Source organism: Lepisma saccharinum, chromosome 1, assembly GCF_977018435.1.
Source record: "Lepisma saccharinum chromosome 1, izLepSacc3.1, whole genome shotgun sequence".
Classification (NCBI taxonomy): domain Eukaryota; kingdom Metazoa; phylum Arthropoda; class Insecta; order Zygentoma; family Lepismatidae; genus Lepisma; species Lepisma saccharinum.
The window spans coordinates 88,223,654-88,249,063 of record NC_139229.1 but is presented as its reverse complement, the minus strand read 5'-3'; the positions used below and the strand labels follow the sequence as shown (position 1 = coordinate 88,249,063).

Here is a 25,410-nt window from a genome sequence, read left to right as displayed (position 1 = left end):
CGAGCGAGAAATAATGGAGCTCAGTCGTTAGGGCATCTTGACTACCATGCGAGAGACCTGGGGTCGATCCCCTGTGGGGGAGAACCGGGATCTTTTCAACCTGTTCAAACTGCTCCGGTGCCCACCCAGCGTCATATCAAGCGGGTACCTGGAGGAAACTTTGGGGAATAAAATTAGCCAGGAGCGTGGTGCTGATCACATCATCCCCACCTTCCGCCGTGATCAAGAAAGTGCGGGACCCTAAATTCACACCCCCTAGATGCCTTCATGGCTTAGTGCTAAGCACAGGGGAGCACTTTACTTTTACTTCCTCAAAAATCTGTTCCATTATATCAAACTGTCACAAAAATATGTAGACCACGTGACCTACAATTTAAAATAATAGTTTAAAGTGGAAGTATTAAGTTTTGGTATATTTGGCAGAAAATTGTTCTAAAACAAAAACGCGAATTTTGGGAAACTTAACACTATCAAGTCAAAAAAAGAGATAATGCCAATTTTTGGTGCCATAATATATTGGTATCTGTCACGTGAGGTTTATTGATTTAAAATTTTTGGGTGCGTCACCACTTATGGTCATTATGCAACCTTCAGTATATTCAGGGAAAATTCCATTATCTAAAACCCTTACCTTAAAATTAAAAAAGGGGTATGGAACATAACTTTCCCAAAATAACTTCCAAGATATCAAACTCACGAAGAGGCGTAGGCCATGTGACTTACAATTCGAAACAGTAGTTTAAAGACACCATGAAGGTATAATTTCAGATATTTGCCAGAAAATGTGCTAAAATGAAAATGAATTTTGGAAAAAAATAACACTGAATAGTTAAAAAAAAATACAAAAATACACCAATTTGATAAAAAATGAAAAATCAAGGTCCCTACCGATTAGGCATAAATAAAAAAAGAATATCAGTAGTAATATATGGCATTAGTAACAGTGAGTCCTAACCTAATTTTCTGCATAATCACCACCGTTGTTCTGGCATTTGTCGTAGCATGGCATTAAATTTTGTATGCCCATGGCATATGTGTCTGACAGCAAGGACTGGAACTATCTCTACCACAGTGTAGCTGTCAAATCCTTGTCCTGCCAGAAACCTCTTTAGTTGAACATAGAGATGAAAGTCGGTAAATGCAAGGCCACAGCTGTTCAGGGAGTGGTCCAAGATTTTTCACCTGAATTGATGCAAAGGAGCAGCTTGTACTCAGCTGTATGGGCTTGTGCACATTCGATTGGCCTTCCGTGAATTGTCTGCACCATCGTCTGACCATACTATCATTTACGACATCCGGTCTGCACACATTGCTGGTGGCTCTGTGCCAAATTCTGAGCATGAAAAAATACTTACTACACGTAAGCTACACCGCAGTCTGTGCGAGACTGTATGAGAGCTGCAATCTTTAACCTAGATGTGTCCTAAAATGGCTGAATCGCGACTGTACCAGATTACAGCTACATGCCACTTCTTCCTATCTTCTTCCTCTCTGGCCACTAGTGCTGCGTACAGTCACCATTGGAGCTTTTTTCAGGATGCCCCTAATATATGAACTTTCTGATGCTGTTATTAACAGAGTGCTCCTGTTTTAATGTTTGGTTAGCTAAATCAGTTATTTATACAATGCAATTCTATAAATTGCTTGCGTTAAGTTTCTAATACCTACATACCCTTTTCGTCAACAATAATGGTATAACTACATGTTGTCAGTTTCACAATACTTCACTTGGATATACTGTACTGAAGCAGAAATCCCATTGATAATGTAAGAAAATATGACACTTTGTACAATTCAATTGTTTCACTTATGCAAGAGTTAAGTTGTTTGCTTTACAGAGAAGAGAGAATTAGCTTTATGCATCGAAAAATGAGTCTGCACTCATGGTTATTGTAAGCAGAGGGTTCCAAACCTCAGTGGAAATATCAACATATAATACCGAGAATGTATAAGGAGACTGATAAATTACAAAATGTATATTTCTTAATCAATCACTCTTCACTCTAATCTCATTTAGTCGTAACTTAAAAAATATTTTATTTTAAACTTACTGCGTATGATAAAATTCCATAATCCTTCCCTAGGTTGTGAATTGTAATTATTCTCCAAATTCACTATTTTGCAGTTTGAATTCAAATCATAGAGAATAGAGAAATTAAGTCAAATTTCATAGAAGATAATATTGGTACTTAACAAATCCATACCTGGATCTGTATGAGTTTATTATTTCCATTTGCAAAAACATCGATTTAGTTTAGTTTGTAATTGTCATGGAAAAATGTAAATTTTGTCCTGGAAAACCTGGAAAAGTCAGGGAATTTAATTTCTGCTTGTTTGTAGCCACCCTGATTAATTATCTCGGGATGCTAAGAAAGTATTGACATCCCATTAAATTAATATTCTTGAAAGCCTGCAAAGAGATGGATATAAAAATTTTCTTGCTCGCATCGCTCGCAATACTGTGTTGCAAGGATGTGTGTGTCTTTGGCATTTTGCTGAGGTGAATGTGAAGTTTTATACTATATGTGCATTACAAGACATAAGCGATATTCTTGATATTCATTAATAACATCACTTAATGCTTAGTGTTGGTATGCTGCTTAATTCAAAACAGGTGCATCATTTGGAATTAAAATATATCGAATCCGCATTTCTAACTTCACGTCACAGAAAGAAATTTCCTTGAACAAGTTAAATTTGAACTGAAGATAAAATCCACGTAGTTATTGTTATGGGTTACTAAAATAATTATATTTACCCCAAGAAACTGGGGGGGGGGGGGTGACTTTTTTTGAAAGAGGAACCGTATTATATTTTCGTCCTGAGCTTTACTTTGTGGGAATTACTATATGGTTTGAGTGCGCGAATAATATAATTTGTGGAGGATGCATGACATGATTTTGGGGGGATTGCGCCATTGACCTTGGGGGTGGGGTGGGGGTGTGATCACACCTGCCTTTGTCCAATCTCTTGGCACTTCTCTCTCTTGCCACACTGTTTTCATAACTTTGTACAGCCAGTGCATACTAATCACTCCTGCTCCTAGTATCATTTCCACTGGCACTTCATCTACTCCAGGTGCTCTATCTCTCTTCATTCTCTTCAGTGCTTCCTCCACTTCTTTCCATGTGAGATTCATTTTTTTCTTCCAGTTTTCTATTTCCTTCACTTCTTCAGGTTTGTTTCCTTTTTCCAAGTTCAGCAATTTTTCGAAATGTTTCTCCACATTCTCCTTATTTCTTCATCATCTTCTACAATGTTTCTCCTTTCATCCCTTAGCTTACAGCTGTCTCCCCTTTCTCTTCTCTCTCTCTCACTAATCCATACAATACTTCCTTGTTCCCATTTACATCTTCGTGTACTTGGCCCATTCTTGCATCCACTTTCTTCTTTCCTCCTTTACTACTGTTCTTGCCTCTTTCTGTACAAACCTATGTACTAAAAATGAATTTTTTCTAAAATGGCCATGCAACCAAATTTTAAAATTAGTTGATTTTAGATGGAATGACCCTAGAGCAGTATAAGGATGGGAAAAATAATTCCTCAGAAAACATGCTGTTAAAGATCGACCACAAGTAAAAAAAACCTTCTGTCAAAAGCATTCGCGCATCTTCCCTGCCTTTATCGGTGCTTGAGGGCAGTGTTGCCAGGTTAGACTTAAGCTAAGATCATGTGGGCTGAAATTTATACTATCATTTTGTGGCTGTATTAATTTCTGCAGGAAACGTAGGCTCTCTGCAATCTATATTTGGTGCAAGGGTGAAAAGTGTGCAATTTACATTTATGCAGGAGCAAATCAAGCAAATTTGAAAACTTCGTTATCAAACCATTGCATTCTATCTCAAACAATTTTTACCATTCTACACAATTTGTTGTATTACTACCATATATAGCTATATAAATATACTAACAGAAACGTTCTGAAGAAAGTGCACAAATCTTTCAGTGACATTAAATTTTCATTTAAAATAAACTCAAGAAGCTCATTCATCCATAATTCATGTATGTTTGATTTAAATATTCATGTGGATTTTTTACAGTGTTGACTGCAATGTAGAGAAAAACAAATTCCGTCCTTTGAAGTGGAGCTTTGCCCCTTTTACAAGAAAACCAAAGACCCAATCGAAAGGAGTGATGGAAGGTGCTCCATTAACTCAAGAGGGGATTTGTCAAGTTTACCAACTGATAGAGTATCTCAGGAGAGAGGAAAGTAAGTGCTTTTTATTTTATTAATATGTGAAAAAGTTCTGACAGTGTAATTTCCTGTTGGAACAGGAACTACAAGCAGATCCACAAGTATACTCTGACCCAAAGAGATTTTACCCATTTAGAGAGTGAGCAGCAAAGAAAAGTTCTGCTGGCTGACATTACTTTATATATCATTCCTGATGCTAATATTGTTATGAAAACCTGTCTATACTTGTACTTGTATATTTCAGCAGTTTCACTTAATAATTTTAAACGTGCTTTCTGGATTCAATCGTAGTGCATTTTCACATGAACCTAGAATCAGTAACCCAAAAGCCATGGTTATACTAAAAGTGCTCTATTTAATATTAATGGAGACATGCATATTCCGTTTTTAATGGAAACACGAGATTTGAAATAAAATGTAATGTTCATTTCCATGGTTTTGAAAGGTGTGAGACACGTTTACCTACCATATTTTGTCAGGAAAATTGGTTAAGTGTGTTGAAAATGTTAGAGAAGCAAAAATGAACTTTTTTACACAGGACTAAACATACACACGACATAAATGTCTTATCAGAGAGGAAATGTTTATTTTGTGTAATAAGTATAGTTTTAAATCAAATATAGAATTATATTCTCAATTTTTCACACTGGAATACCACATTGTATCTAAATATATCTCTTTGGCGGTTAGGGGGAGATAGATATTTCATTCTAATGAGTTCACGTTTCATTTTTTCCACGTAGTTTTTACCTGCGATCGACAGGTGGCTTCGTTAGGCATGCCTGAAATCGATTGCGAAATAATACTACGTGGAAAAGAATGAAACGTGAACTCATTAGAATGAACTGGAATACCATTTTATATTCAATTTTTGATCCTGAAATATGGCCAGTTTTTGTACTGGATATTTAATCTTTTATTCATGAGCAATTTCTTGTACATTCTGTAAGATGTAACTTTTACTATGTTATATGTGTTACACAATGTAGTAAGTTAGTGGATGAATTACTTTCTGAATTAGCATTTTTGCAGACCCATAGATAGAATTGGAATATTCTTAATATTAAAGACAACTTATGCTTCTTCAGTGTCTAAAATTCTTTATATTGCTCAACATTTGGATGTGCTGCACATTCATGTTTTTTTCAAGAGCTAAGTATACAATCTTTATACCTTATATTCTTTGTTCTTGGAAAGAATTTAGGTTTGATAGAACAAATTAAAGAATTTCAGCCACAGAAGGGGCAAAGGTTTAAGAGAATGTGCATACATGGACAATTAGCACAGATTTAAATTGGAATATTAATTTACTATGATTTATAAAAGTTGCTTTTTTCATCCCAATCTCCTGATTTTATATCTGGTTTATTTCAGATATCTGTCAAGAAGGCATCTTCCGTCGTAGTGGAAGTATTATGCGCCAACAAGAGCTGAAGAATTTGCTGAACCAAGGCATTCCTCTCAACTTAGATGATGCAAAATTCTCTGTCCACGATTGTGCATCCGTGTTGAAAAACTTTCTTGCAGAGTTACCAGAGCCCTTGCTCACAGATTCTTACTATCCGGCATATTGTCAAATTGCAGGTAAGTTTGAAAATCAACATGTATTAATGTTTTGGCTTCTGTATACATGTGAAAATTTGTATTGTGAATGTGTTTGTGTGTAAACCTCTGTTGCAGACCGTATTTGCAAAAGAAGAGAGTAATTAAATAAAACATTTAAAAAAGACTGGCTCCTGAGAAAAAGAGGCTGGCAGAGAGTGGCAGAAAAGTGAAATAAAATAAATCAAATCAAGCAATCATTTATTGAGACTCCGAATGACAAAATTTTAAAAATAGTCAATGGATGATGGACTAACTAAATCTACACAGAATGCCAAGGAGATGCATCATGCCTTAGTTTATTTCCCTTCTAATGGGGGACACTTTGTGCATTTTTTAAAATTTACACAGCCTAATGATTTGATTCTGTTGATCTTGTACTTTATCCATCATCATGCAATTAACGTTCTGTGTGTTTCGATGTGAACGCTTTTAATTTTTTGTGGTTTATACAGTGAAACCCCAATTTTACATTTTCCTGCATTATACAATCAATTTTGATGGTTCCAATGTAGCAATATTTTATATATTTTTTTTTTCGATTTTACATTTTCACACGTTTTAATTTTTTTTAGCCTGGTCTGAAAAACGTAAAATTGAGGTTGTGCTGTATTTCTTTTCCACAAATGAGTTGTCATTTTCTTACAGAGCACTGTGTTCATAATGTGTCCAGTGACCATTCAATACGTAGCGAGGCACGTCTGCTACGAGCTTTGCAGTTGCTTCTGCTTCTATTGCCAGCAGAGAATAGAGTTTTGGCAAAGGATATTCTGCAACTTCTTCATCTGACTGCAAATAATGAAGAAAGAAACAAAATGTCTCCAGAGAGTTTAGCCACCCTTTTTACACCTCATCTTTTATGTCCTCGTAAGGTATGTTAGTGTGTTGTGTTATTTTACACTGCTTCTGTATATTTTTTTTGGTTAAGGAATGCCTACCTTAATTTTCATTGTAGACTAGGGGATAATTAATTAAATATGATATGTATCTGTAGGATAGCACAAGTGCTATAGCTCTTTTCCAGTATTACGGCAAGTGCTCTATATGCTGGCAAGCGAAGTTAGATAAGGATGCAGCAGCTTGTAGAACGAGGTGCACGTAGTAGTTCCTCCTCTTTATGTCGTAACTCTTGGTGACACCGCTGTTGTGTGATTGGTCTGCTGCGTATTCCCTGCTTCTTACTTCCCTTGCCAGCATATAGAGCACCTGCCGTAAGAGTAGAAAAGACCTGTAGTAAGTATCTGTATCTGAAATTTTCTCAATAAATAAATAATTTTGCTTAAGTACAGGGTGTGCTCGTTATATGAGTTTGGTGTTGGTTTTTTCTAGATGATAGCATGTTTTTTTAATTTTTTTTATGATGTTCTTTGCAAGGGAGCCAGTTAGGCGAAGTACGGAGGAGATGGAATGGTGTGTGGTATTGATGTGTTGTGAGAGGTCTGATTTTGGTGACCCTTTTTGGCAATGTTTAACTGTTCTCCAATTCGTTCATTGGTTCTTCCGATGCTGTGTTCAATATTATGAAATCAAATACTAATAATAAATACGTAAATATTTTAATATCATATTTACTCGAATCATTCAATCAAAAAAGCAAATCACTTTCTTCAAGAATTGACTTTTCTCTGCCAGCCCTGCTAAATTTTTACTTTCCATCTACTGATTTATACAAGGGGTGGCCAGAAAGTAATTTCCAATTAGTAGGGACATTGATTTTTCGCAAACGTGAAAACCGAGAAAAATGGTAATTGCTGCGAAGTTGTGTTTATGAATGTGCAGTGATGTCTGGACACATTTTTCGCCTGTTCGAAATATCGAAATAATGCGAATTGTTGGCATTTTAGCAATTTTTTTTAAAAAATGTCCTAAAACAACAAAAAATTCCATGAAATCCAACGTTCTTGACTTTTTGTAGGCCATATTTGTGTACATATGACGTGCAAGTTTTCCAACATTTTATTCAAGAGTAAACTATAAATCGTGGAAAATACATGATTTGTTGTGGCTGTCGGAATTATTCCATCAAAACCATTTGCACAGAGCAAAGTGGCAGGGTTCTAACAAGACATCAAGTGCGTATCTACCATCACACGGAAGTCGCATCTTCAGTATTTGTCGCGCGAGATGTGTTTTGAATTACCAAGCTAAGAATCCTAATCTAATTTTAGGCATAATCACCACTGTTGTTCTGGCATTTGTCGTAGCATGGCACTAAATTTTGTATGCCCAGGGCATATGTGTCTGACAGCAAGGACTGGAACTATCTCTACCGTAGTGTAGCTGTCTAATCCTTGTCCTGACAGAAACCTCTTCAGTTAAACAAAGAGATGAAAGTCGGTATATGGAAGGCCAGTGCTGTACAGGGAGTGGTCCAAGATCTCTCACTTAAAATGATGTAAAAGAAGCCTGCATGTACTCAGCTGTATGGGGTCGTGCACATTGTATTGGTCTTCATAGTCTGATCATACTATTGCTCATGATGTCTGGTCTGCACACCTCACACGATTACTGGTGGCTCTGTGCCAAATTCTGAGCGTGCAAAAATCTGATTACTACACTTAGGCTACATCGCAGTCTGTGGGAGACTGTATGAGAGCTGCAATCTTTAACCTAGAACTGTCCTAAAATGGCTGCATTGCAAATGTACCAGATTACAGCTACATGCCACTTCTTCCTATCTGCATGTGTGTGTGTCACTCTCCGACCACTAGTGTTGCGTATAGGCACCATTGAAGCTTTTTTCAGGATGCCTCTCGTATATGAATTTTCAGAAGCTGTTATCAACAGAGTGTTGTTCTTGTTTTAATGTGTGGTTAGCTAAATCAGGTACCTATACAATGCAATTCTATAAATTCCTTGCGTTAAATTTCTAATACCTACATATCCTTTTCATCAGCAATAATAGTATAACTGCATGTTGTCAGTTTCACGGTACTTCACTTGGATATAATGTACTGCAGCAGAAATCCCATTGATAATGTAAGGAAATATGGCACTTTCTTTTGGACAATTCAATTGTTTCAATTATATGCAAGAGTTAAGTTGTTTGCTTTACAGAAAAGAGAGAAGTAGCTTTATGTATCGAAAAATGAGTCCACACTCATGATTCTTGCAAGCAGAGAGTTCCAAACCTCAGTGGAAATATCAACATATAATACCGAGAATGTACAAGAAGACTGATAATTCATGATTGGGAAAAGAGAGACGCGGTAGTATATAAATATGGAGAAACTAGTACTCACTTTTATCCGCGAAGCTGTTTTTTCTTCTTTTTCGATTAATTTCAGTGGCCACTGCCACCATCCTCGTTGGAACTTGCTGCGCTGTTGCTTGGCGTGCGTCTTTTGTTCGTAGTTCTCTGGCTGCCGTTAGGTGCGCTGTGCATCTTGGTGCGTCGTCTGCTATTTCCGGGCGATAACTGCTGCAGTAGTGGAATCCAAGTATGGTGCGCTTGCCCGCTATCGATGTTTAGTTCGTGCGGGAAGTGCATTATGGCGTGCGTTTCCTTGATTTTGGTGTCTATGAGCGTGTGGGCAGTGTGTTTGACTCGAACCTTTTGAATTTTATGGCTATTGTATTTGATATGTCTAGCAAGACCAGTAGTGGGTTGGGCTTTTTTCGCATCTGCTAGGTGCTGTTGGATTCTTTCATTGACAGATCTGATGGACCTGCCGATGTAATGAGCCTTGCATTCACACTCTGCACAAACGGTACTTCCTCTCCCCCCTTGATAACCCAGGTGTATACGATGCAGAGTGTGAATGCAAGGCTCATTACATCGGCAGGTCCATCAGATCTGTCAATGAAAGAATCCAACAGCACCTAGCAGATGCGAAAAAAGCCCAACCCACTACTGGTCTTGCTAGACATATCAAATACAATAGCCATAAAATTCAAAAGGTTCGAGTCAAACACACTGCCCACACGCTCATAGACACCAAAATCAAGGAAACGCACGCCATAATGCACTTCCCGCACGAACTAAACATCGATAGCGGGCAAGCGCACCATACTTGGATTCCACTACTGCAGCAGTTATCGCCCGGAAATAGCAGACGACGCACCAAGATGCACAGCGCACCTAACGGCAGCCAGAGAACTACGAACAAAAGACGCACGCCAAGCAACAGCGCAGCAAGTTCCAACGAGGATGGTGGCAGTGGCCACTGAAATTAATCGAAAAAGAAGAAAAAACAGCTTCGCGGATAAAAGTGAGTACTAGTTTCTCCGTATTTAAGACTGATAAATTACAAATTGTATTTCTTAATCAATCACTCTTCTCTCATTTAGTCGTAACTTTTAAAATAATCAAGTATTTTATTTTATAGTTACTGCGTATGATAAAATTCCGTAATCCTTCCCTAGCTTGTGAATTGTAATAATTTTGCAAATTCACTATTTTGCTGTTTGAATTCAAATCATAGAGAATAGAGAAATTGAGTCAATTTCATAGAAGATAATATTGGTACTTAACAAATCCATACCTGGATCTGTATGTTTATTATTTCCATTTGCAAAAACATCGATTTAGTTTAGTTTGTAATTGTCAGGGAAAAATGTAAATTTTGTCCTGGAAAACCTGGAAAAGTTACGGAATTTAATTTCTGCTTGTTTGTAGCCACCCTGGTTTGGATAGGTAATATCTTTTTGAAGTTTGGTAGGGCTCTTCTGATTTGGGTTACAATGTATACACTGAACTTCAAATGCCAAAATCGAGAAAGTTGTGGTGGCCATTTTCTTCCTTCTCTATGCTGAATTTTGAATTTTATTTATATTTGAGACATGAGAGGCATGGTAGTAAATAAAAACAGAGAGCAATAGTATTAACTTTTTCTTACTTTTTTCGTAGTTCTATTAATTTTAGTGGCCACTACCACCATGCTTGTTGGAACTTGTACCGTTCTTGGAGTGCTTGTTTTCACGCCAAGCTACAGTACAAGTTCCTATGAGGATGGTCGCAGTAGCCACTAAAATTAATAGAACTACGAAAAAGTAAGAAAAAGTTAATATTAAGGTTCTCTCTACTTATTTACTGAATTTTATGTTGGGGTGTATTCTGTTGAGGGTGGTTAGGAGGTGATTTAGGTCTTCGTCATCATCATCCTTGGCCGTTTCCTGCCTCTGGCTGGGTCGGCATAGAAGTCAAACCTTTCCATTTTTTCCTGGTCTTCCACCACTCCTCTCTTTCCACAGTGTTCCAATCTTGTCCTCTTCTCCTAACTCTCTCCACTATCTGCTCTTTCCACCTACATCTTGGTCTCTCCCTTGGCCTTATTCCCACTCCTTGTGCATTGTAAGCTCTTACTGGTAGTCTTTCTGAATCCATCCTCTTCATGTGTCCGAACCATCTCATCTGTGCCTGATCTTTCCTGTCCTGAAGTTTCACCACCCCCACTGTCTGTCGGATCTCCTCATCCCTTATTCTTTCCCTTCTAGTCTTCTCCAATATACTCCATAAGGATTTAATCTCCACATCCTGCATCTTTCTTTTATCTTTCTTCGTCATTGTCCAAGTCTCTGCTCCATATGTAATTATTGTCACATAGTGTGTGTTATATATTACCTTGCATTTCATAGGTGCATCCCTGTTCCATATTAATTTTCGAACACTTTGACATAGACCATCACCCATTTTTCCTCTTCTGTTGACCACCTCATCTATTCTTCCACTTCTCTCAATTATGCTTCCTAGATATTTGAAACTCTCCACTACCCTCAACTCTTCCATGTCCACCTTTATTCTTGGTTCATTTCTGGCTCTGTTTCTTGTTGTTATTAACGAAATAACTAACTCTCTAGCCTTCTTAAACCCGAAGGTTCATGGCTGCAGCAACACAGGCCTTCCATCTGTCCCTATCTTGAGCAAGATCTATATACTCTTTTCCATCCCTACCGATTTCCTTTAGGTCCATCTCAACGTTGTCCTTCCATCTTCGTCTTGGCCTTCCTACAGGTCTCTTACCATCAGGTTTCCCAACAAGAATCCTGCAAACTCCTCTTTCCTCTCCCATTCGTGCCACATGGCCTGCCCACCTAAGTCTTCTTGATTTAATTATTCTAATAATATCTGGACATGAATACAAATTATGTAGTTCTAAATTATGTAACCTTCTCCACTCACCTGTCTCCTCATCCCTTTTAGGTCCAAATATTATCCTAAGGATCTTATTTTCAAATACTCTCAATTTATTTTCCTCTTTCAATGTAAGGGACCAAGTTTCACACCCATATAATACTACAGGCAAAATTACTGTTTTTATTAGCACCTCGTTTTTTTGGCACTGAATTTCATTTCTGCTGTTCTGAATTCCTCATTCCAACTATCAAACTGTCTCTGTACTTTTTTTTTCTCCCTGTTTCCCCATATTACTAAGTCATCAGCGAACAATAAGGCCTTCATCTCTTCCCCCTATCTTCTTCCCCACCTCTTCGTTAATTGCATCCATTGTAGTTATTAGGAGCAGGGGGGAAAGAGCATTTCCCTGTTTTAGTCCATTACTTAGGTCTTCGTCCTGTTTGTAAATGACTAGGGTGCCTTATGCATATCTTCTGTACCTTGTGTGCATTGCATGCATGAACTCTGGGTTAGTATGTATTTCTCTGCTGTGTGTCACATGTTTGACATGGGTACGGAAAAGGGGTTGTCCATTGCTAGGCCTTTGCTTGGTGGAATAAATTGTCCTCAAATCTTAACTCAAATTGTTGTGGGTAGGGCAGACATGTAGGAGAGTGTAAATTTCTTCCGTGATTTCTTTGACATAGGGCAAGGCCAACAACTGCCAGCTAGGCAGCATAGATATTGTTGATATATACATATCAATAACAATCAGCTTTGCACTTCACTCCACCAGAGGACACCAACCAATGAAACCAAGTGAAAATGAGCAGGATTCCTGATTGTGGAGGAGTAGCCTGGTATGAGTTTTCTCTGAAATAAAAATTTCTTTTTCATGTTGTTCTTAGAAAACTTCCAGTGTTCTTTGCATGTAGTGATGGCGATAATAAATTTGTTTCGTTTAAAGTATTGCTACGTGCCTTCGTGTAATGCCACACTTTAAGAGCACAGCTTCCGTATACCACGTCTAATCTAGGGGGTTCTGGGTTCTTTTCTTTGGAATGCAAATCAGAAAGCAGAGATATATGCCAATGGATATAAGAATAAGAATATATATTCTGAAGCCTTCACAATTACGGAGATTATATGCTTAAATTCTCAACACAAAATTATATTCTTCTTCTAGGAAAAAGGTTGGCTTCTTCTTCTTCCTTCTATAGAGTGGTCAACTTCTTCTTTTTTGGGAAGGTTAATTTCTTCTTCTATTCTTCTATGACAGCATTAAATATTACTTCTGTTCTCCTGTAGAAAAGATCATCTATTTCTTCTATTCTTCTGTAGAAAGGATCGTCCCTTTCTTCTATTTCTTCTATTCTTCTGCATGGCGACGGTGCACGACAAAGTTGTTATATACTAAATGAAAAATTAGGAGGTGGACGGGTGTCTTCTAGCATCTCTGAAACTAATCATTCCCCACTGATACTGTTACGTGTCTGAATGGCTGAACCCAATGATCAACATAGGGAGAATTGGTTGGCGGAAGCGACAATAGGTGGCAGCGCAATGGTAAGGCAAAAAGTAAATCGATTGATGAAATTAGAGGAAACAGATAGTGGTTATATTAAACAAAACAAATGAAAGATAATGAGTACAGATTAAATCATTGTAAATATAGGATACATATAGAAACATCAAATAATAGAGGAATTATAATGATTACTAAAATACTCATGAATTATACATAGGAAAGTAAGGAAGTGAAGATGTCGATTCGAATCCGTATATTTTATCTCTGGTGAGGGGGAACGCCTTGTTAGGTTTTTGGTTGTTTCCCCTTGGTGGCGCTATATTGATATTTGTCACCCCAAAGCACTACGGTTGCGCTAGCTGACTTTAGTTGCACTGGGCCATAGGTAGCGCTCTTACATTAGTGATCCTGGGTTGTCCCTTTGGTCGTTATTTAGGTGGTGCTATATACACATTTGTCACCCCAAAATACGTCTGAGTTTCTCTCTCTCTTCTCTTCCATTCCCTTATGCTGTTAAGCGTCGGGTACCTCGTTCTGTCCATCTCATCCACTCCGTCTGGTCTCGACTCATTCTTCTCATTTCGTTCTTAGTTTTTCCATATTTTAATCCTATCTTTTCTATTCTATCTTCCCATGTATTTCTTGGCGTGCCTCTTCCTACTCTACCTTCAACCCTCATCTCCATCACTTGCTTGGCTTTCCTATCTTCATTCATTCTATTTACATGTCCATACCACTTCAACTGGCGTTCCTCTACTACTTCAGTCATTGTCTTCTTTTGTTTTACCTCTTCTCTTATTCTTTCATTTCTTGTTCTGTCTCTTCGAGTTTTCCCCACTGTTCTTCTGAGATATTTTATCTCTATTGCTTGAAATTTACTTAGATGTTTATCTTGAAGTGCTAAGCTTTCTGTGCCATAGCCCATGATGGGAACTACAATTGAGTTGTAGAGTTGCATTTTTGTTTTTGTACTGATCTCTCTTTTTCCCACTAAAGTATTACTCATTTGATAATATGCTGATGCTGCCTTCTTTGTCCTATTTATTATCTCTTGATCAATTTTTCCACTGCTACTTATGATAGTTCCTAAGTATTCATATGTTTCTACTTTCTCTAGTTGTCTCCCTTCGCATATTATATTCAGGGCTGCATTTTCCTTGTACTCTTTAGTCACCCGCATGATCTTAATAAGGGGGGAAATTTTCGTGAGATAATTTCTAATTATAATTTAATTTAATATAATACATAATATGTAATAATAAGGAACCTCTCTTTATATTTTTAAATTAAAGTTTTATTCTAGCTTAAATCTCTTTTCTATATTAATCTTCATGCCTTTCCTTTTAAGTTCTTCATACCATTCTTCCACTGCTTGCTGAAGTCTCTCAGGTGTATCTGATATCAGTACGATATCATCGGCATATAATAGTGCTTGGATATATACTGGCTTTAATCTCCACATACCTATTTTCGTTCTGTGTGTTCGTCGTTTACATATTTTAGCAATTTCGTCTAAAAAGACGTTAAGTAGGATTGGACTGAGGCTGTCTCCTTGTTTTATGCCTTTCTCAATGTCAAATTCACCTGAGTGTTCTCCATCTACCCTACAGGATTATTATATACAATTTTTTTGCATTCAATAATCTTACTGGTACTTTCTTTGCCTCCAATGCTTCCCATACATATTGCCTAGGGACTGAATCAAAAGCAGCATTTAGGTCTATAAAAGCTAGATATGTGTCCTTGTTCTTGGCAATTCTTTTTTCCATAATCGTTCTTATAGTATATATATGATCTTGTGTTTGCCTTTTAGGGCAGAATGCTGCCTGCTCCTCCTCCATATTTTCCTCCACCACTTTCCTGAGACGTCTTTCTAGTACCCTTGTGTATAATTTATAAACGACTGATGAGAGGCATATTGTTCTGTAGTTATTACAGTCATAGCTACTGCCCTTCTTATGTAGTGGGATAATGATATTTTTTCTCCATTCATTTGGTATTTTGTTTTCCTTCCATATTCTTTGAAACATCTTGGTTAAATTCTTTATTAATTCTGGATTTATTCCATCTGATCCTGCTGCTTTTCCTGTCTTCATCAGTTCTATTGCTATTTGTAATTCATCTTCCTTTATTTCCCCTTCTATATCTGAGTCTTGTACCTCCATGCATGGTCCATATATCACCCCTACCTCCTCTGGGTTATTATTTTCTTTCTGGAATTTTTCACCATAGTGTTTCCGCCATACATCCAACACATCCTTTTTTTCTGTGATCAATTTATCTCCATCTTTAATGGTTCTTATTGTTTTTCCATATTTTCCTCTCAAGTTCTTTACAACTTTCCAAAATTGCCTTGTATTATTTTCTCTAGCTTTCTCTTCAACCATATTTCCAAATTTTTCCCAGGATGTTATTTTAGCTTCCTTCACTATTTCCGTGACTTCATTTCTTTTTTCAATGTATTTTCTTCTATCTTCTTCTGTCTGAGACATAATATATTTTTTCCATGCTTCCTTTTTGTTTTTTACTTTTTGTTTCACTTCTTCATTCCACCAAGATGTTTTACTTTTTCTTGTATCTACTATTTTCTTTCCTCATACTACTTCTGCAGCTTTTATGAGTGCCTTTTTAATTCTCTTCCATATTTCTTCTATCTCTAGTTGCTCTACATCTGGTCCTTCTGTCAGTCTGGCTGTTACCTGTTCTTTATACTCTTCTATCTTCTCTTTTTTTCTGTAACTCATTTATCTTAATTGTTTGGTATTTTTTCATTCTGGGCTTTGGTGGTCTCGTGAAGCATGTGTCCACTATTAGTAATCTATGGACTGTACCCAGTTCAACACCTCTTATAACTTTAACATCCATTATGTTTCTCCTAATACTACTGGTATATATTATGTAGTCTATTATGCTTTTAGCATTTCTTCCTTCAGCCTGGAAGGTTATTTTATGTGCCTTCTTATGTGGGAAGAAGGAGTTTCCAAGAAGCAACTGATTTTCTACACAAAACTCCAGTAATCTCTTGCCATTCTCATTCAATGTCTTTTCTCCCCCGTAGCTTCCCATACAACCATGGGCTACCTTCTTATCTTTACCTGTTCTTGCATTTAAGTCTCCCACTATCATTACATGCCGTCCCTCCATTACTTCTTTATCTTCTGTCCTCTGGAGTTGTACATAAAATTCTTCTTTATCAAGCACAGAGGCATCTTCTGTTGGTGCATATACTTGGATATATGATATTTTATATTCTATATCAAATTTAACTACAATTATTCTTGAGTTAACTGGTTCCCAGCCACTGACCTTTGTTTCATATTGCTGACTTGTTACAATTCCTACCCCTTCTTTTGCTCTTCTTCCCTGTCCAACACCTGAATATCCCTCCTCAAGCCTTTGTATGCCATTTCCTTTCTTTCTTACTTCACTAATTCCTTTACGTCTACCTTACATATCTTCATTTCCTGTACTAATTCAACTTCTTTTCCTAATATAGTTTTAATGTTCCACGTTCTCATTCTAGTTTTCCTTTTCCAGTTCGGTCGTTACTGTGTTGATCTGTCCATTCCGAGGCTCCTGTTTTTTCTCTGAATCCGTTAATACCCTTGCGTGGGGGATTGGCCCAACGCAGGGTGGATTTATTTAGGGTTTACTCCCCTAGGGCAGTTGGCTTTACCAAGCCTTTTGAGTCTGCCCCACCCTTGGTTTTCTGTCAGGGTATCCTTCCCTTAGCCTTTGGGGATCCTTCCCCTCCACTCCCTGCAAGGCAGCAGAGGCAGTGCTTATTTAATGGCGGCACTTCCTCGCCATGTCACAGTGCTGTCAATGGGCTTTTCTGGGTTTTAATGAGGATGGTCCTGCCACAAACCAAGCCCTCAGACCCTGTTAGCACTGCCACCTCGGTCCGGGACTGCTTATTTGGCATTGCCTTATTCGCAGCTAACCACCATATCTGATGGCCGTTCGCTATCCGCCACCTGCGATCCGTCCAGTTGCTGAGGCTCGCCCCTCCCATAGGAGGCCGGGACATCTGAGTTTTGTTGGCCAAATTCAGACTTCGTGCCGAAGAAAAGGGGGAAACGTTCGGGCAAAAGAGTTCGGGAATATGTACAGGAAAGGAGACGACGAGAGGGAGGCGATACGATTCAACCTCCAATTGTAGGTAATGATCTCCTTCGTTTGAAATATGATGTTTCTCGAAGGGAGAAAGAGTTCAAACCTGTTACCATAGATCTACCAAGCACGACGAAGGGAATGTATGCAGAGATAAAGGGGAGTAAGGACATAGATCCTCAAGGAAAAGGAGAGAAGGATGGTACATTGAAAAGGATGAAGCAGTTTTTAAATAGAAGAAATATTTAATCCTTGTACATAGGAATAGAAGAAATATTTAATCCTTCTATGGAAGAATAGAAGAAATAGATGATCCCTTCTACAGAAGAATAGAAGAAATAGATGATCTTTTCTACAGGAGAACAGAAGAAGTATTTAATCCTGTCATAGAAGAATAGAAGAAGAAGAAGAAGTAAACCTTTCCCAAAGAAGAAGTTGACCACTCCATAGAAGGAAGAAGAAGAAGCAAACCTTTTTCCTAGAAGAAGAATATAATTTTGTATTGAGAATTTAAGCATATAATCTCTGTAATTGTGAAGGCTTCAGAATATATATTCTTGTTCTTATATCCATTGACACTCACTCACGGAAACCTGCAACAAAGACTGAGATTTTGTTGTGCTGATTACACGTCGCCCTGTAACTGGTTGGATGATCCCACCTCTGCAGGTACGAGTGAGGCTGGCAGTCGTTAGGTAGGCCCTGGCCCACATGGGCTTTGCACCACAGGTTTAAAATAACAAAAGAACTGTTATATATTTGCTACCATTTACAGGACACAGATAAGGTAGTGCATACTACTCCTGGGTACATAGAGTGGGTATGATTTTACAATACCGGAAACTTCCCCAATTTCTTCCATATTTTGCATACTCAATAATTGAGGCCTCCTAATCACGAATCTGCAGTTAAAATTTTGCGCTCACGTGTAGAACTTGCGAAATAACCTTGTCAATTAGCCTTACACCCCTCGAACGATGCATGGTTAGGCTGCTTAGGTTAGGCTAACATAGTTATAATTTGGGGTCCATGCACGGGTAGCCCCACAAACCATGCACGGTTAGGTTAGGCTAACATAGTTAAAATTTGGGGTCATAGTAATATCACAGACAAAGGTAATAGGCAGACACTGCCTTCAGGCAGAAAACCTATTGCGGTCTCTGCAAGAAGTTCAGAGGATCCTCCGCTTGGAGGCGCCAGCTTTCACTTCTGGTCAAACTCGCAAACAGCAGATGGCGCTGGTAAATTTCTAGCAACTGGGAACGGAACTTAACGGGAGGTACTCTGCGGGATGTGTGTTTCCAAGGAATGGTAAAGCGCTTATCACATTATGTGTGGATTGATCTTGAAATGTGAGTTGAGGACAAGGTACGTCGAATGGGAGTCTCCCTGCCTGAGAAAGTTCCTCCATAACTGCACTTTCTACTAACCCCCGGGTTTGCAAAGAAGCTGTCACACTGGCCATGGCTTGAAGAAAGAAACTCATCAGTAAGGGATGACTATGGTTGCAGTGCCAGCAGTTGGGAAACAAAGGGATGTCGCATATCGTACATTAATGTAACGACTAGATTCTGGAGAATACCGGCTTTTTTACTCATTCCTCACAAATACGAAGTTAGTGAAGATATATCCTTAAAAGAAGTTGTGTACTTTTTCAAACACGTCAACAATTCCCTGCAGGAACATTGATTTTTGAGCTTTCTGCTATTTTTCTTATATTTTCGTAACTTTCGTGTTCAATGTGCTTTTGTATTTTATGCAAATACTGTATACTTTCTATCCAACAGCATGTCTAAAACTGGAGATTGTCATTTCCATCCATTGAATTCGGCTATTTTCTTTTTCGGACAAAAGGTTTGATGGAAAATTTACCACCACAAATATGCTTATGGAAGTTGTACTCACACTGTCATGTACTTGCAGGCCCACTGGCGTACCAGGGGGGTGATGTGAAGGGGCTACAGCCCTCGAAATTTATAGAAAATATAAAATTCAAATGAAGGCAGTAATGTAGTAAAAAAAATACCTTAAAATAACCCCCCATAACCATTTTTGTGTTTGAATAACTTTTAAAACTAAGGTTTAAAATAGTAATTGGAGCTCATATCTAATGAAAATTGAATACCAACAACGGGATATCACCGAAATTGATTTTCGGTGATGTATTCCATGATCCAATCTCACTCTGTTCAGTAAAGGTTAGATTCATGGTACTGAACCTGCGTTCACATTCAGCTGTAGATATTGGTACAATTTGAATTGAATTCACATAATCCTTGAGTGAGGTGGAAATGTGTTGGATTTTCTTGGTAGATGTGAAAATTTTTAACTAGTGATGCACACATGCTTTCGCTTACATTAAAGTTCACCTAACATGTCACTATAAAACACGCGTTCTTAATCATCTAAATGTCATGTGTGTGTGCATTTAATAGGACTACATCAATCGTTTTCAATATCTCAAGAGTAACCATGTCAATTTTGCTTTGCTATAAGAACCGAAGGATTTGGTGTTTTGTATACAATGATAGTACATTCAGTACTTGTAGAGATTCTTAAAATAGAGCAAATTTTATCATAAATAACTACTTTGTCAAATGTTTTACAAATCCTTCAAACTTTAACCTCTCATGAATCGATCAGGAACCATCTTGATTTGTTTAAGACAACAAAACACTGCAGATCTCAACAAGCGCTCAAACAGGATTAAAAGACGAAACGACACAACACAGCCCATCATTTGAAAAGTACTTGTGAAACACCAGAAGTCTGAAAAACACTGAATTCATGGCATCTTAAAGAGTGACAGCCAGGGGCATCAACTTTTCAAAAGCATTGGGTGGGCTCAAACACTTGAATTACAAGTTCTCAAAACACTATAGCAGTTATAAAGTTTAGTTAGCCTGAATTTGAAAGATTTATAAAGTTAAAATTGTGTTACAAGGATGCTTTTAGGGGGGGGGGGTCTGGACCCCCCCCAAAAGACTTATCAAGTACTAAAATTCATGGTGGTTGCGGTAAACGTGGTTTAAAATTACTTACGTGAAATTTAAAAGATTTCGTAATTCCGCGTTGCACAATTTAATGGTTCAATCCTATTAATTTCGAAGATCCACTGTCTTCATTCACAAAAGGGTACGGCGTTTGAATGAAGACAGTGGATCTTCGAAATTAATAGGATTGAACCATTAAATTGTGCAACGCGGAATTACAAAATCTTTTAAATTTCACGTAAGTAAGTACTAAAATGAAATAATGAAAAATATATTCGTTTAGCCTCAATTCTATCGTATTCAGAAGTATTCAGTGCATCTTAATCTTACACCGAAGGCAGCTTACATCGTAATAAGTAAGTTTTAAGTAGCCCGAAGATTTTTTTTTTTTTAATAAGAAAAAGCTTTACATAATGGGCACAATCCCTCTAAAAATTTGGCATGAAAGCTGCGACGAATATGTAGAATTAGTCAAACACCTAATTCGATTCATATTAGTCTAGAAAGTAGCATACTATTTTTTTCCGTCTAATTAGTCGATATTTTGTTACAACTTACGATTATTTAGTGGACGGTGCCTATCAAGAGCTTTATACTCTACCATTATGCCCGATGGAGGTACAAAGTGAATAGGACCCCAGTTTATACTGTAGGTCTAGTCCCGAGTAGCCTTTTTGTGCATAAAGTGAACTTAAAAAGAAAGAAAAAAAACAACTAAAAACTCTAACCTTGTGGCCATATGAGGATATCGCTAACCTCTTTCAATATTTGATGGTGCAAACTTTTGGTGCTAGTACTCTCCTAATGAAAAGCGCCATTGTCGCCAGAGAGGTTCAATAAATTTTACCAGACTGACTCAACAATAATGAAAATGACTAATATACGTACTGTAAACTGCAATAACAACACGAGAAATATATTTTGGGTTTGGAAATGATCAAATAATTATGTAGATTTTATTATTTCAATATTTTCTTACTAACAATATCATGACACACGTCTTGCAGGAGTATATTTAGTGTTCTGGCACGTAATTTGTTCTACTAATTTAATATGTTACAGGCATGCATGCATGACACTAAACTGGCAAGCTGCAAGTAAATGACAGTGTGAGTACAACTTCCATAAGCATTTTTCCATCTAACCTTTTGTACGAAGAAGAAAATAGCCGAATGCAATGGATGGTAATCCCAACTGCTGGCGCTGTAATCACAGTCATCCCTTACCGTTGAGTTTCTTTCTTCAATGCCATGGCCCGTGGGCATAGGGACAGCTTCTTTGCAAACCCACGTCTCGCGCACCTGACTCCCGTGACGTCATGTTCCCCAATTGCTTGAAATTTGCGAGTTTGACCAGAAGTGAAAGCGGGTGCCTCCGAGCGGAGGATATGCGAACGTCTTGCAGGTGCTCTTTTAAGAATGCAGAAGTTTGCCACCTGAGATGAATGTCTGCCTATTACCTTTGTCTGTGGTAATATCAGGAATATATGTTTCGTTATTTAGGTATTCGAAATACAAAAATCTTGCAATAAATATTGGTTTTCTTGAGAAATCGAGGGTGTCTGTTGCAATCATGGACCAGCTTATTTTGCAAGTTCTACACGTGAACACCAAATTTCGTGATTATACGACGCACGCTTTTAGAAGCGATATCGGACAAGGCCACGGGCCACGCAGAGTGTGTGCGTGGCGATCAGCCAATGGCAGGAGTGCAACGTTGTACAGTTAGGAGACTGCGGCGCGGAAGTTAAAAGCCGTGTTCTGTATTTTTCTTGCACGCAAGAATTTTTCATAAAATTATGATGAACCACTTTAAGGTTCATCATAAGATGGGGAAAGACATTTTGAAGCTGACTGTCCAAGTCCCATGAATTTCCGTCGCCTACAGCCGGAGTTATCGTTCCTTGAAGAAACAAGGGAAACGTCACCTTTCATTTCCTTCCGCCTGTTTTTTTTCGTTGCCACTATGTTGACGCAACTGAGTTGTTGTATCTAGGGAAAACTGTTGGTGTTAAATTCACCTCGATATGAACAATGATCCTTCATTGTTCTGGGCATTCTCGAACATTGAAAGTTTGGATCAGTTTGAGTTCAGCGTTTTCGTAGCAAGGCTGGTGTAAAATTATTCGCTTATCGTTCACTCGTGTACCACAAAGAACAGTTTGTGAAAAGATTAAATACAGCCCTTTCATGCATTAGCATGTGTTCCATGTGTTCTTTTTATTTTAAATAATGTCACTCTCGAAACCTAGCACCAGTAGTACAGGCACCAAGGGTAAAATAATACATTCACAAGGTAGAAATATTATTTTTAAGGTGTATTCGTACTTCAAGGAATTGGCGTCGGAAGAAGTGCATGCTGAAACAGTGTTTTCACATAGTAGAGAACTTACGGCTAAAGCGTGTGGTGTAAAGGTTCATACTGTGTCGCATATTGTAAAACAGGGTAAAACATGTACCACAGAAATCAGTGAACCCCTATTTAAATCTCCTGGGAAACATGCCAGAAAACAGAAAAGTGTTACTAGCTTAGATGACTTCGAAAAAGATGTACTCCGTCGTACAATATTTGAAATGTATGACAACGGCGGATATCATTCTATCAAGAAACTTGTGTGTGTCATGGGGGAAAGAATTTATTACACTGGTTCCTCTACTTCTATGGGGTTAATACTAAAACGCTTGGGCTTCAAATATAAAAAAAACCAAGGATGGGCATAAATTTATGTTAGAAAGGGGTTATATAGTTGCCGCGAGAATTAAATTTTTGAGAACAATGCACAACCTGAGAGTGGCTGGTGATAATTGTCCCATCTTCTATCTTGATGAGACGTGGGTGAACCAGAATCATTAAAAAAAAAAAGACATTTGGCAAGGCTCGAGAGGATGAGGTGGGCTCAGGGTCCCTGTAGGAAAAGGCGGCAGGCTTGTAATTTGTCATGTTGGTTCTGCAAGTACAGGGTTCATTTGTGAGAGAAAATGGGTATTCCGTTCCCGACCAGGTAACAAAAATTTAGATTATCATTCAGAAATGAATGCCAACAGTTTCACAGATTGGTTCGTAAATAAATTCATAGATTTACTGGAAGAAGGGTGTATCATAGTAATGGATAATGCTAGTTATCATTCCAGAGTCATTGACAAACCTCCCTCCACAAATTCCAGAAAACAGGGTATTCAAGATTGGCTGCGAAAAAATAACGTATCATTCAATCCCTCTGAAACAAGAGCAGAATTGTTACAGAAGGTTATCAGTTCAGAACACAACACAAAAAATACGAGCTAGACCAAATTGCACTGGAAAGGGGACACCAAATTATCCGTTTACCTCCGTATCACTGCCAGTATAATCCCATAGAATTAATTTGGGCTAAAGTAAAGGAGGAAGTTGCTACTCAAAATAATACTTTTCGACTTGTGGATGTTGAAGGACTTATGCATCAGGCCCTTGACAAGGTCACCGTACAGGACTGGTCTAGTCGCGTTTCGCACGTTGAAAAGCTTCAGGAAGAGGATTTTCACAAGGAAGTGGACCGAGACAGCATAGTGCAAAATCTAATCATTAACCTCCAGGAGAGTGACTCGGAAATGAGTGAAATCAGTGACACGGAGACCGAAGGAGAAGACGAGAGTGGTGATGACCTGGCAGTTCCTCTACAATAAATACCTTCAAGCTTCTTTCAGGTATGGGTTTCTCGTATATGCTACAGTGATATGATATTATAATCCTGTGTAGAAATATTCACTATGTTATTTCACTGTACTCATATATACTGTGCATGCATTATCAAAATTATGGACACACCGCGAATTTTCTGTCCTTCCCTTGCGCTAGCAGTTAGTTTGGCAACAGCGCAGTAGTACTGAATGGGTATTGGCCGAACTCATGTTCCTTCTAAAAGCGTATGCCGTATAGGAGGCCTAAATTATTGAGTATACGAAATATGAAAGAAATTGGGGAAGTGTCCGGTATAGTAAAATCGCTCCCATAGAGTGTTCACCCTGCTCTGAAGATAATAAAACAACTGGAAACTAATTGATATTTTTCTTTACACAGATGTCACCTGAAGCACTGCATACAAATTCCCAAACAATGTCGAGGGTCATAGCATTTATGATAGATCATTGTACGAAATTGTTTTTCATTCCACCCACACTAGCTACAGACGTGCGGGCCTATTGGGCGGAGCATGACAAGAGGAGGCTTTCTCCTAAGAAACAGGTAACTACTTCAGTTTATAATTATTTCTTTAGCCTTGAATGGTGTATAAGTATAAACTATAAATACTCTATATTGTTAGACAACTATGAATGAAACAAACTAAACTAAAAAGTTTTGCACTTTTGATAGCAATTGGGTAATAATTATTTAAGTTAATTGGTATTGAATGTCATGATTTGCACAAGGATCATTCAGTAGCCTAATAGATAAGATTCTTGTCTTCTGTGCTAGCTACAGATGTGGCCAAGTAAATTTTCAATATGTGTATGGTTATCAATTGTAACTGGTGTATTGGAATTGCCAAAAATCTAATATTTAAACCAGTTCTGATAGTCAAGTTCCTGTTTTTGTAATCTTATTAAAATATACCACATAGTTAACATTTAATATTGTGTTCTCATGTGAGAAAAATATATGAAATATGAGCCCTTGCAATGCTGTCAAGTATGTCACATTATTCATACATCTGATATGTGAATAACTACCCATTTCTACACCAGTGTAAAATCTGAGGATATTTATAATTACACAAGACATGATTTTGTGGGAAGACACTGAAGGGTCAATCGCTCCTCTACGTGATGAACCCTGAAAACTGAATTGTTACAGGTGAGCAGGGCTCTGGACCCACAGGCAGTGTAATCCTCGGCAGATATTTTGTTCTGTTCTTGTAATATTCCCTTCATTGGTTTTGTCTCTTCAC

The 25,410-nt window shown here is 37.9% G+C and overlaps 1 protein-coding gene across 5 annotated transcripts in view; it reads left to right on the top strand.

Moving 5' to 3' along the window:
• Positions 1 to 25,410, top strand: part of RhoGAP54D (Rho GTPase activating protein at 54D) — a 65,368-nt gene that overhangs the window by 8,225 nt on the left and 31,733 nt on the right. For all 5 annotated transcript variants that reach the window (XM_083134459.1, XM_083134451.1, XM_083134468.1 and 2 more), the window contains exons 3-6: positions 4,041 to 4,210; positions 5,570 to 5,779; positions 6,446 to 6,669; positions 24,543 to 24,707. In XM_083134459.1, the coding sequence (XP_082990585.1) occupies positions 4,041 to 4,210; positions 5,570 to 5,779; positions 6,446 to 6,669; positions 24,543 to 24,707 (769 nt within the window). The remainder of the gene's footprint in view (positions 1 to 4,040; positions 4,211 to 5,569; positions 5,780 to 6,445; positions 6,670 to 24,542; positions 24,708 to 25,410) is intronic.